The sequence below is a fragment of the Hippopotamus amphibius genome, chromosome 13, assembly GCF_030028045.1.
Source record: "Hippopotamus amphibius kiboko isolate mHipAmp2 chromosome 13, mHipAmp2.hap2, whole genome shotgun sequence".
Classification (NCBI taxonomy): domain Eukaryota; kingdom Metazoa; phylum Chordata; class Mammalia; order Artiodactyla; family Hippopotamidae; genus Hippopotamus; species Hippopotamus amphibius.
In genome coordinates, this window is record NC_080198.1 from 36,780,117 (window position 1) to 36,794,559 (window position 14,443).

General features: G+C 37.3%; 1 protein-coding gene across 1 annotated transcript in view; it reads right to left on the minus strand.

The window, feature by feature from the left end:
- Positions 1-14,443, minus strand: part of DOCK3 (dedicator of cytokinesis 3) — a 432,492-nt gene that overhangs the window by 291,092 nt on the left and 126,957 nt on the right. Inside the window, exons 4-5 of the mRNA XM_057706148.1 lie at positions 10,548-10,603; positions 2,927-3,023 (exon numbers count right to left, since the gene is read on the minus strand). Of these exons, the coding sequence (XP_057562131.1) occupies positions 2,927-3,023; positions 10,548-10,603 (153 nt within the window). The remainder of the gene's footprint in view (positions 1-2,926; positions 3,024-10,547; positions 10,604-14,443) is intronic.

The following is a 14,443-nucleotide window of genomic DNA, read 5'->3' on the forward strand; positions in this document are numbered from 1 at the left end:
ATTGCTCTAGAGAGTACAATGTGTGTGTGTGTGTGTGTGTGTGTGTGCGTGTGTGTGTGTGTGTGTGTGTGTGTGTGTGTATAACTTACTATTGCCTATTAGTATCAACATTTTACTACCCTGAGTGGAATGCAAATACCTCACCACCAATTTATATCCCTTTCTTTTCCCATTTTCCTAAATATAACCTCTGTATACACTGAGAACCATGCAAATGTAATAATTTTTGCTTTGTATCAACAATTTTTCAAATTGAAGAGAATTTATTTATCCCTTCCATTTCTTTCTCCATTTCTAATGTTCCAACTATCCTTCCATTATCTCTTCCTTTGTGTCTGATGAGGTTCCTTTATAATCATTATTTTACAACCAATTTGCTGGCAACAAATTTTCCTAGCTTTCGTTTATCTGAAAACGTGCTGATTTCTTTCATTCCTGAAGTATATTTCTCCTGGATAGACAATTCTGGGGTGACATTTGTGTTTGTTTGTTTGTTTGTTTTTAGCACTTCCTCTGTCTTCCATAATTTCTGATGGGAAATCTGTTGTCATTTCAAATTGCCTTTTCCCTAACGGCAATGTTTGGTTTCCCTTTCAAGACTTTTTCTTTGGCTTTAATTTTCAAAAGTTTAATTATAATGTCTTTGGGTATGGATTTCTTTAGGTTTATCCTGTTTGGAGTTCACTCAGCTTCCTGAATCTGTAGGATTATGTCTTTTGCAAATTCGGGAAGATTTAAGATAATATTCATCAAGTATTTTTTAAATTCCACATCCTGTCCTCTCTGTCTAGTACTCTGATGCCTCAAATGTTATACCTTTTGTTACTGTCCCACAGGTCTCTGAATCTAAGTTCACTTTTTCAATCTCTCTCCATTTTTCAGACTGAATAATTTCTACTGATCCAGCTTGAAGTTCACTAATTCTTTCCTGTCCTTTCCACTCTGCTATTTAGCCTAACCAATAATTTTTAAATTTTGGTTATTGTATTTTTCACTTCTAAAATTTTCATTTGATTCTTTATATTTTCTACTCATTTGCTGCAGTTTCTTATGTTTTCATTTGTTTCAAAAGTATTCATAATTGCTCACTGGAGCAATTTTACAAAAGCTGCTTTAAAATCCTTACTGATAATTCCAACATCTGTGTCATTTCAAAGTTAGCCTCTGTGGATTGTCTTTTCTTATTAGAGTTGAGTTTTTCCTAATTTTTTTATATGACAAGTAATTTGGGGCTGTATGCTGGACATTTTAAGTACTATACTATGATACTCTAATTCCTACTTAAATCTTTTATTTTAGTGAATGGTCAACCTGTTTAGATTCAGAATGTGATCCCAGGCTCACTTTTGTGGACTGTGATTCAAATGTCAATTTAGTTTATAAAGTTTCTCCAGTACTCCTTGGTTCTCCCTATTTGCATGTTACTTAGATGACAGAACTCCACTCCCCATTATCTTCAGCATGGGCTTGAGTGGGGAGAAGCACTGCCTCATTTCAGCAGGGAAGGCACAGAAAATAGGGTAATATGCAGGGGAGTGGGGAGTTGTGAAAGTCAAAGTATTACCCACAGGCTCAGCTGGGGAGGCTATCACCTTATTACTGCAAGGGGAGTAGAAATCAAAAGCTCCAATCACAGGATCCTCTGTGGAGGAATGCGTCTTCCTTACTTCAGAGCATGGAAGAACACCAAGTTTTGCCTCAGAACTCTCCAGGGTAAGGGCACCACCTTGTTAATGCTGTGTAGTTGTGAAAGCCAGAGTCTCACCCACAGGCTCTGCTGAAGAGAGCTGCCACCTTGTAAATTCTGGTGGGGTGGAAGTCAGTCTTCCCTACATGCTCTGCTCAGGAAGGGCACTGCCTCATTACTGTAGCAGGGAAGAGTAGAAGTCAGAGTTTGACCCACAGGCTCCACTGGAGGGGGACATCACCTTGTTATTGCAGGTGGGTGAATGGTGTGTGTCAGACAAAGCTCTGGTCATGGATACTGCTGCTGTAATGCCTGTTGGAGTGGAAGGGGGTACATATTTTATGGTGATGTTCTAGAGAACAGACAGGATAAGTTAGGATGTTTCCATCTTGCTGGGCCATCCTTTGGCTAGAGAGAACAGGCTTTCCTTGGCGCTATTTTTTTGTCTATACTCATTAGCATTTCCAGGTTGTAGTCTTCTCTACAGCTCAGGTCAAGATATATGGGCAGCAAGAAAAAAAGACAATCAGGGAACTCACTCAATCCTTAAGTCTCAAGGTCCTCAGTCCACCTTCTTTTTCCTAACTTTCAGAGTTTTCTGGTAGGGCATTTTACGGGTTTTGTCCAGGATTTTTGTTGTGATTAGTAGGAGTCAAATAGGATGTGTTTACTCCATCTTGTTCAGAACCTAAACCCTGTCATTTATTTTTAATCTATATTTTTTGTGTTCACCCTCTGCACTCTTAAGTTTCCAGAGGATATGAACTGAGGTTTTATTAATCTAGTAATTGTTGGCTTGGCAAAAAGTATCATATATGACATATCCTTTAAGCTTAGTAGCTGTAATAAAGTGTTGATTCAGCTTCTTGGCCTTTACCCAACATAAGGTTCACAATGTAACTCTGAAGTTTGTTCATTCATTTAATAAAGACCTATTTTGTGAAAGCTTCTGGTGATACAGTAATGAGTAAGACAGCTAAAATCCTTGGTGTTATGGAGCTTACATTCTATTGACTGGAACAGGATGGAGAGAACTGCAGGCATATGAATAATGTGTCCTCTTCAGGTTGGATAAAACTCAGGTCTACTATGTTGCAGTTAATATTAGGAACATACATTTGAAAAACTGCAAATATTCAGAAATCTATAAATTTGCAATTGGCATAATAAGTAGAATAATTTTTTCACTTGGCACAATGGAACTTTAAAGATCTCATAAACTAGTTATAAACTACTTACCACATAGAGTTGTTTCCACAGACTGGCCCATTCTTGCAAAGTTGCTGTAACTTCAGTCACAATAGAATCTTCAAGTGGAACCACAGTTTCATACTGCCTAGAATCAAAGCCACAACAAACAGCCACATTATCTTTGATAAAATACCAGAATACTGTCTACTTTTAAAATGTGTAAATCAAATTTAAATTCATGCAAATATAAAGAGAGGTACATCTAATTGAATACAGATTCTTTTGCAGTAATGTACTGCAGTAATATAAGTGAACTGAATTAATGTAAAAACATTTAGGTTTTGCTATATAAATCCTCAATTTTACTCTTAGAAGTATTGTCTTTAAAGATAGTTTCTAACTTTTAAAGACAGTTTTTGAACTTTTTCTTTAAGGAAAGACCACAGCACTGCCAAGTCTTGCATAATTTTTTAAAATTATTTGTGTTCTTTATGTGTATCAACAATGCAAATTAGCTCATGCTCTGATGCAAATGGGTTGGTCGGGGAGACTCAGACACTGGGTTTTGAAAAGTTTAATAAGCTCTCCCTTACACTGCTGGTATATTTTCCCAGAAACTAGTGTCCGTTGAGGAATTCTGGGTCTGGTAGAGGAATTCTGATCCTGGAAACAGAAAGGTACTGGGTTTCTCTCTAACTATCTTATAAGCAACATCCATTATGGTGCTAGTCCCTGTGCTAATTGCCAAAGATTTATCAGTGAACAAAAATGGACAGGGTCCCTATCTTCAGAGAGCTCTTACTGTGGCTAGGGAATTAGACAAATAATCACAACACACACAAAAAGTGATGAATCTAAGAAAGAAACCAAATTGTACAATCAGAGATTTTAGCTGGGGGACATAACTTAAAGAGAAAGGATCAGTGACGTCTTCTCTGAAAAATGGCAATGCCCAAAAGATGCAAAAAGGTCATGACAGAAAATTTTGTTGGGAGGGAGAGGTGTGGTGTCACCTGAAGAGGAAACAGTATACAAGTAGTCACTGAGATGAAAAAGAATTTCATATATCTAAGAACTTAAAGAAGGCTGGTATGACTGAGGCCACCTCTCACAGGGCCTTTCCAAATGATACTAAAGATACCAGATCTTTTTTTTACTGATTTTTTACTGAAGTGTAGTTGCTTTACAATGTCACATTAGTTTCAGCTGTACAGCAAAGTGAATCAGCTATATACATACATCCCCTCTTTTTTGGATTTCCTTCCTATTTAGGTTACCACAGAGCATTGAGAATAAATGAGAAGATACTGAAAGGTTGTTCAAAGTAGGGGCACGACTTGATATCATTTTTTAAATGTTTATGCCACTTTTGAGAGTTAATGAAGTATTTTCTAGGACCAAAAATTTTATATACTGATATGCTGAGGTAGATGAGACCAATATTCTGATTTGTTACCCAAATAAAACATCATCCACTTGGAAATAGCAAAGAAAATTCATTTCACAAATTAGCATTAGGAATCATTTCTCTACACAACTGACAAACCACTACTGTGTTTAAAGGTGACTTAGTGTATTAATATTGAGCATCGATGAATATATGTTACTTGATTATGTTGCATGGATTTCTTTTTTATTTTGTGATTTATTCCAGACGATTAAAAAAATCATCTTGGAATGATGCCAGAGCACCATCCATGTTCATCAGATTTATAGGCTGAATTTTCAGTGCAAGGCTGAGATTTAAACTTGACAGTATGGAAATAGAGAGACATGGGAGATGTTATAAGAGTGTTGTATTTTAGTAAGATTAACACAGAAATGCTGTATAGGATAAACTGGAATAAAATTTCTTGAAAGTTTCATCTACTAGGTCTTCAGCTACTCTGATCAATGAGATCTATGGGAAAATTACACTGCTCCCATTTTAAAGTTCTAAAACTTGGGCTTACCTCAATGTATACCAACCCAAGTCTACACTAATACTGACGTACTTCTCTTAGACTATAATATACAATGAATATCCTGAATATTCTTAAAATTCAGATAGTGTGTTATTTACAAATACATTGTTCCGTAGATCAAGTAGAATGTAGTCAGAACACTAAGAAAAATAACCAAATAAAGTGAATTAGTAAGCAGATTTCCAAAGAAATTCTGGGTTCATGCAGAGTAAAGAGTTTGTTAGAAATGAAATTTGGTGGTAAGAAAAGAGGATCCTTTAATTCAATGTGTACTGCACAAAAACAGAGCTGAGAGCTTGAACTTTAGGGTAAGATAACTTGGCCTCAATTCCCAGTTTCCCTACTTCCTTGCCATGCTACTTTGGCAAAGGTACTTGAACTCTCAAAGCCCTGCCCACCCCATCTGAAATAAATGGATAATCCCATCTTCTAATCTGGAATTTCCAAATGTGATATAAATGGGTGTATAGTGTCAATTACAAAGCCCAGGTTACAGGATGTTTAAAAAATGATAGCTATTGTTGCCTCAATGTTTTAATTTTCATTACTTACAAATTGCCAAAGCATATCTAAAATAAACAATGTCAAAATGAGTTAGATCTTATATTGTTCTTTAAAAATATATTTCACCAACTCAGTGATGGGTGATGACTTAGAGGGCTGGGATAGGGAAGGTGGGAAGGAGTCGTGGGAGGGAGGGGATACAGGGATATATGTATAAATACAGCTGATTCACTTTGTTGTATAGCAAAAACTGGCACAACAGTGTAAAGCAACCATACTCCAATAAACAGCTTTACAAAGTGGGATAAAGACTATATATATATATATATATATATATATTTCACAAAGACTTCTTGTCCAAAGAGCTCTATAAGTTCATGCTTTGACATATCTCCTAATCTCCCAATACTGAGCAGAGAAAATACAAACTAGAAAACCAAATATATTTTTGAGATCCAAAATAAAATTAACACCTCAACAGAGCAGCAACAGAACAAAAAAAACAGAGCAGTGAACTAGGGTGAAATCACAGCACTTCTAGGCTCTGGAGTCAAAAGCTCATAGTGACACCTAGGAACTTAGATGTCAAGGGAGAACAGGGACAAAAAGTGCTCCAAGTGAGAAGAGGATGAAGTCCTGGTTCACTACTTGAAGCTCCCTGAAAGAAGGCCAACATGAAGCACAGCAAAAACTGGTACTGACCTCGCTTAAAACCATGGCTTTTAGCAACCTCTAGGGCTAAATGGATTGGATGCTAAAGCAGTCCCCTCCTTCCCTCAGCTAAAGGTCAGGATTTGCCAAAAGTCCAATGTTACTGTGGGGAAGAAGATCTAAAATGCTATTGTGTAGGGACTTCAAGGAAGAAACCCTGAAGCCCAGAGAACTCCATACCTGTATTTCAAAAATCACAACTCCAGGGACTTCCCTGGTGGTCCAGTGGTAGAGAATTCGCCTTCCAATGTAGGAGATGCCAGTTTGATCCCTGGTTGGGAAACTAAGATACCGCATGCTACGGGGCAACTAAGCCTTTACACCACAACTACTGAGCTTGTGCACCTCAATGAGAGAGCCTCTGTTCCGCAAACTACAGAGCCCACATGCTCTGGAGCCCACTCACCACCACCACAGAGCCCATGCGCCCTGGAGACCAGGCACCACAGCTAGAGAGAGAAAACCCACACATCACAACTAGAGAGAAGCCCGCACATCACAATGAAGATCCCACATGCCACAACTAAGACCCAACGCAGCCATAAAAAATAATAATAATAAAAATGTTAAAAAAAATAAAATAAAATAAAATGCTATTGTAGGTTCTTACTGGGGCCTTGGAAGCAGGTAGAGGTAACTACACAAGCACTAGACAGATGTGTTCAGAGGAAGAAAAGGAAGGGGAAAACAAAATCTTCCACTTCTGAAAATCAAAATTCTAAGACACGTAAAGATGTCCCAACGCTTAAAAACAGAACAAAAATTCTTCTCAGGATTTTACAAACATTTTAAAATATTTACAATACTTAGAGAAATGAGTAATTTCCATTTAAAAAAGGAAAAGTATGAAATAAAAGCAAACAAACAAGCACTGATGGATATGCAAAATAACAAACTAGGAATTTTGCAAATGAAAAATATTGTCAAAATGTCCATCTCTGGCCGAAAGGAATAACGAAACATGATATGTATACAATATATAATGGAATATTATTATATAATTTAAAAGGAATGAAATTTTGATACATGCTACAGCATGAATGAGCTTTGAAAACACTATGCTAAGTGAAATAAGACAGACACGAAAGCACAAATACTGAATGATTCCATTTATATATATAATAGAGGTTACCAGGGGCTTCGAGAAAGGGAGAAGGGAGAGTTATTGTTTAAGGGGTACAGAGTGTCTGTTTGGGATGAGGAAAAAGTTCTGGAGTTGAATACTGATGAAGGTTGCACAACACTGTGAATGTACTTAATGCCACTGAACTGTACACTTAAAAATGTTTAAAATGCTAAATTTTATGTTATGCATTTAAATGACAAAAAATACTAGCAGTGGGAAAAAGAAAACCTTCAACACAAAGGATACACGCCAGACAGAATTCAAAAGAAAATCAGTAGCAAGATGTATAAAAGAGTAACTTAAGAGACATGGGGATAAGGTAGAAGAACTCCAACCTACTCCTAACAGAAATCCCAGAAGAGAATAGCAGTGTTAGAGAAAATTGTGGTTTTCTTTTCCTTAGCTGTCCTGCCTTGTAACTCCCCTTCTATGTTTGAGAAAAACTCTAACATTGAAACAGAGTTGCCTTCCACTACACAAGTGGAAAATGATGGACACTTGGTTTCTCAGCCTCCTTATGACCTACAGTACAGGCTCATGACCTGAGCTCCATTCATCCCAGACTTAGAAAAGAAAACCAATTATCCAAAGCAGCAGAGACTACAAAGAAACCAACTTCTTGGCAGGTACATTCAGTTTCCAGAGGCAGAAGTCCCATGGGAGTATCCAGTTTTGAGTTGGTGAGGGGAGAGGAAGAGGCAGAATTAAATACAGAAGTCAGGGTGTATCTCATTGATAAGATCTGAGAAAAGACCTAAAGAAAGTAACAGTTAAACAGGCACAGTATTCAAGCACAGGAAACATCACAAGCAAAAACCTTAAGGTTTTTGTAACATATCTGATATGTTTAAGTAAAAGCAAGGAAGCCAGTGTAAATGAAGTCAACCGAGAAAAAGGGACAGCAGAAGAGCTCACAGGGGTGACAAAAAGCCACATCATAAAACTCTGTAAGCCTTTGTAAGAACTTTGGTTTTTGCTTTGAGTGAGATGGGAGCCACTGGAAGGTTTTAAGCACAGGAGTAACATGATCTAACATATTTTTGAAAAACCACTCTGGTAGCGATACTGAGAATAAACTGTTAGGTCGGCATGGATAGAAGTGGGGAGAGCAGTTAGAAGGCACTGCAGTAACACAGGCAGGAAAGTGTAATCACAGAAAGTCTCTGCTTTTCATTCCATGTCAAGTTGTGACAATTTAGGACATAAGCTTGTCTTTCTCTAAGTTGTCCAATGCTATACAAAGCACAACTCTATCCCATAGTTCTTGAGATGATCACATCCTTCGTACTGTTCTTTGACAGCAGACTCTCAATAACTCTCCCAGTATTTCTTTAGTGGATGCCATTATAGATTCCCTTCTTATTCCCCCTCTCAGCTATCTACTTCAAGGCCACAGATCCCCAACCATAAATGTAACAGTAATAACAAGGTTCCCAGAACACATGCAACAGAAACCCACATATTTATAAGCAAAATCTAACACTGTCTTCTTAGCTCCACCCTGGGGGGAACGTCTGAGGCTGAGTTTGAGAGAAGTTTGATAAACAGACCAACAATGAGGTCAAAGGCGATTTAAGAAAAAAAGACAGGTATAAAAGGATAACTTGGTCTGCATGATCAAAAAGCAAGAGATCTTCTGGGTACTGCTGACCTACTGTTTCTCCCTTTACCTGTTTGTATTCCACCCTTCTAGGTCATCACCAAGCATCAGCTGATCTCCCTATGTTATGCAGCTGCTTCCCACTAGCTACCTACTTTACACTTGGTAGTGTATATATGTCAATGCTACCCTCTCACTTCGTCCCAGTTTACCCTTCCTCCCCCCACCCTCCCACCGCGTGTTCTCAAGACCATTCTCTACATGTGCATCTTTATTCTTGTCCTGCCCCTAGGTCCATCGGTACCATTTTCTTGTTTTGTTTTGTTTAGATCCTATGTATATGTGTTAGCATACAGTATTTGTTTTTCTGGCTTACCTCCCTCTTTATGACCAACTCTAGGTCCATCTACCACACTACAAATAACTATATATGTGCCACATCTTCTTTATCCATTCATCTGTTGATTGGATCCTGGCCCACATCCCACCTGACCCCCAAAGAACCAACCAAACAAAAACAGCTCATTCATGGGACAATTAGGGACATTTGAATATGGACTATATATTTTATAGTACTATTATATCAATGTTACATTTCCTGAGTATAATAATTATATTGTGATTATGTTAGAGAATGTACTTTTTCTTAAGATATATATATATACACTAACATATTTAGCAGTTCCTGGGTTCTAGCATCTCCAACCTATTATCTTTTGTATTCCCAGCCATTAGAGTGTAGAATGCTTTACTGCAGCGATTATTCTGGGTTATATCAGCATTTCCTCCTTTGTTTCTTTCACTCTTCAAATATGTGTCTAAAATTCTCTATATTAAATTCTATTTCATAAAGTGACTCATAAATTTCTCTTTTCCTGACTAAACCCTAACTTACCAGAAGGATACTCTGATGCTAACTCAACCTCTGGTCAAAAACATAATTTCTAGTACCAAAAGCTACTCTATGGGGGCGGGGGGGAGTTGAGGGAGGGAGGGAATATGGGGATATGTGTATAAAAACAGATGATTGAACTTGGTGTACCCCCAAAAAATAATAAATAAATAAATAAATTTAAAAAAAAGCTACCCTAGTTAGACAGTACCTGAAATTTTATATTTTAAAATGAATTTTAAAATATAAAATCACAATCTTATAATAATACATATTACTTTTAAAAATAAGACATGACAGTAAAGAATTTTTGAAAATCACCGACAATCTGAACATGCAAAAACAAGTGTTAACATTTTGATGTATTTACATCTTGTCTCTCTTCTATTCAAAGACTGCTTTTGTTTCACAAATTTGTGACCGAACTACACATCCATTTTGTGTACTATCCTTTTATCCTTAGGTATGCTTTTACAGTTTTTTCAATTTCTACTTGCAAAAAGAAAAGATTTTAAAAGTCTCCCTCACTTTCACATGTAGAAACAAAATTGCAGATTTATCACTAACTCCTATCCTCTCATCAAGGACTATTCTTAAAATAGTGCATCACTTTCCAAAAATATGCTGCATGCATAAATTTTTATAAAATTCAGAATAACTCAGGTTACCTTTCCAGTATACAGAAAAAGAGATTAAAGTTGTCAATATTTTAAAATAAAATTATGTCCTCAGAATTATATATGATAAAGCAAGTATATTTTTTGTAGGAAAACTTGCCAATAGCATACTTTATACTACGAATCAAAAAGAAAAAAGCCTTCCTCTGCAACAAATAAAAATTATAAATAAATTTAGTAAAGCCAACTACTCACCCCCTATTACTGACAATTGCTTTTTTCAAGTGAATGTAATTAGCAGGAAAGATCCCCTGTAAAAGAGAAAAGAATTCCCATTAGAAAAGGTAATTTGTGATTAACATCTCATATAGACTAAAACCACAGTCAGATTTCAGCACAGAAATGCTCTATCAACAGCACAGTAGATCTCTTAATGTAGCAACTACTTTACATATTAATTAAGAATACAGGGGCTTCCCTGGTGGCGCAGTGGTTAACAATCCACCTGCCAATGCAGGGGGCACGGGTTCAAGCCCTGGTCCAGGAAGATCCCACATGCCGTGGAGCAACTAGGCCTGTGTGCCACAACTACTGAGCCTGTGCTCTAGAGCCTGTGAGCCACAACTATTGAGCCCATGTGCCACAACTACTGAAGCCCACATGCCTAGAGTCCATGCTCTGCAACAAGAGGGACCACCACAATGAGGAGCCTGTGCACCACAATGAAGAGTAGCCCCCACTCACTGCAACTAGAGAAAGCCCGTGTGCAGCAATGAAGACTCAACAGAGCCAATTAAATAAATAAATAGTTTAAAAAAAAGAATACAGGGGCATCCCTGGTGGTGCAGTGGCTAACAATCCACCTGCCAATTCAGGGGGCATGGGTTCAAGCCCTGGTCCAGGAAGATCCCACATGCCACAGAGCAACTAGGCCTGTGCACCACAACTACCGAGCCTGTGCTCTACAGCCCACGAGCCACAACTACTGAGCCAGTGTGCCACAACTACTGAAGCCCACGCTCCTGGAGACCGTGCTCCACAAGAAGAGAAGCCACTGCAATGAGAAGCCCGTGCACCACAACAAAGAGCAGCACCCACCTGCTGCAACTAGAAAAAGCCCACGTGCAACAACAAAGACTCAACGCAGCCAGTAAAATTAAATAAATAAAATAATAAAGACTGCTTACACATAAACGTGTGTGTGTGTGTGTGTGTGTGTGTAACCTTCAAAAAAAATAATACAAAGTTGCACAAACTATATTCAACAGGAATTTCACTGTCATTTGCAATCAGAGTCTATCCTCAGGCAAAAAATAACTGTGATGTTAAGCAACCACAAAAAAACATTTTTTTTTAAGTTTTAGAAATACTCCATCAAATTCTTAGTATATAGACCTATGTACAGAGCTTGAGATGTATCTACAAAAGCAACATCATCATCTAACCAACAATTTACAGATTATCCACCTCTGAGCTAGAGAAAGAATTCTCACATTGAGTAATATTTATATTCACAAGAATAAAATCAATTTGGGAGCTTCTATAAATATTTCTTCTTTTACTGTTTCCAAACGGTTTCCACTTCGATATCTGCCATAATTCCCAAGGGATAAAAAATAATATCTGTTTTAAAAAACAATTAAGTTTTCCAATCAATGTTTCACCCTTTTTACTGATGTATAAAACTCCCTTCAAATAAAACACAGATAGCCTATTTTTTAAATACTCTTTGGCCTACACCACTATCAGTAATAAACGCAACCTACAGAACACAAGCCCATCAGCAGCTCAACTACAGTAATGCATTTTACAGTTTTAAGTGTACAGATCTTTCACCTCCTTGGTTAAATTTATTCCTAAGGGACTTCCCTGGTGGTGCAGTGAATAAGACTCCATGCTTCCAATGCAGGGGGCCCGGGTTTGATCTCTGGTCAGAGAAGGGACGCCACATGCATGCCGCAACTAAGAGTTCACATGCTGCAACTAAGGAGTCCACGTGCCACACCTAAGGAGGCCACCTGATGCAACTAAGGAGCCCACCTGCTGCAACTAAGACCCAGCACAACTAAATATTTTTTAAAAACTTACTCCTAAGTATTTGATACTTTTGATGCTATCGTGAATGGAACTTTGTTTCCTTTCTTTTTCAAATATTTCATTATTAGTGCATAAAAACACAACTAAATTCTCTGTGTTAATTTTATATCTTGCAATTTCACTGAATTTGCTGATTAGTTCTGTTTCTTGGTGGAGTCTTTAGGATTTTCTATGTATCATATCATCTGCAAACAAAATTTTATTCTTTACTCATGTTGATGCCTTTTATCTCCTTTTCTTAGCTGACTGCTCTAGCTAGGACTTCCAGTACTATCTTGAATAGGAGTGGTGAGAGTGGGCACCCTTGTCTTGTTCCTCATCTTAGAGGAGAAGTTTTCAACCTTTCACCACTGAGTATGACTTTAACTGTGAGCTTATCGCATATAGCCTTAATTAGGTTGAGGCATGTTCCTTCTAAACCCAATCTGTTGAGAGTTTTATTCATGTGAGGTTGTATTTTGTCAAAAATTTTTTGCATATATTGAGATGATCATATGATTTTTATCTTTCATTCTACCAAAGTGATATATCACACATTGATTTTTGAATGTTGAACCATCCTTGCATCCCTTGCATTAATCCCACTTAATCATGGTGAGACCCTTTTCAAGTGCTATTAAATTCGGACTGCTAATATTTTGTTGAGAGTTTTTGCATCTATATTAATCAGGGGTACTGACCTGTAGTTTTCTTTTCCTACAGTGTCCTTATATGGCTTTGGTATCAGAGTAATGCTAGTCTCATGCAATGACTCTGGAAGTGTTCCCTCCTCTTCAATTTTTGGAATAGTTTGAGAAGGACTGTGTTAATTCTTCTTTCAAGTTTAGTAGAATTCACCAGTGAAGTCATCTGACCCTGAGCTTTTCTTCATTGAGAGGTTTTTAATTACTGATTCAATCTTCTTACTGATTATTGGACTATTCAGATATTCTTCCCCTTTTAAAAAGAGTTTTATTGGCATATAATTGACATACAATAAACTGCATATATTTAAAGTGTACCATTTGATATTTTTTCCTATTAGTCATCTATTTTATACCTATTAATGTATATATGGCAATCCCAATCTCCAAATTCATCCCACCCGAACCACCACCACCCTGCCCCATTCTCCCTTGGTGTCCATATGTATACTCTGTACATCTGTGTCTCTATTTATGCCTTGCAAACCGGTTTATCTGTGCCATTTTTCTAGATTCCACATATATGCGTTAATATACGATATTTATTTTCTCTTTCTGAGTTACTTCACTCTGTATGACAGCCTCTAGGTCCATCCACATCTCTACAAATGACCCAATTTCATTCCTTTTTATGGCTGAGTAATATTCTATTGTATATATGTAGTGTATCTGCTCTATCCATTCATCTCTTGATGGACATTTAGGTTGCTTCCATGTCCTGGCTATTGTAAATAGTGCTGCAATGAACACTGGGGTGCATGTGTCTTTCTGGGTATATGCCAAGTAGTGGGATTGCTGGGTCATATGCTAATTCCATTTTCAGTTTTTTAAGGAACCTCCACACTGTTCTCCATTGTAACTGTATCAATTTACATTCCCACCAACAGTGCAAGAGGGTTCCCTTTTCTCCACACCCCCTCCAGCATTTATTGTTTATAGACTTTCTGATGAAGCCCATTCTAACCCGAGTGAGGTGATACCTCATTGTAGTTTTGATTTGCATTTCTCTAATAATTAGTGATGCTGAACAGCTTTTCATGTGCCTCTCGGCCATCTGTACGTCTTCCTTGGAGAAATACCCATTTAGGTCTTTCACTCATTTTTTGATTGGATTGTTTTTTTGATATTGAGCTGCATGAACTGTCTATATATTCTGGAGATTAATCCTTTGTCTGTTGATTCGTTTGCAAATATTTTCTCCCATTCTGAGCATTGTCTTTTCATCTTGTTTCTGGTTTCCTTTGCTCTGCAATAGCTTTTAGGTTTCATTGGATCCCATTTACTTATTTTTGTTTTTATTTCCATTACTCTAGGGGGTGGATCAAAAAGGAATTTGCTGTGATTTATGTCCAAGAGTGTTCTTCCTATGTT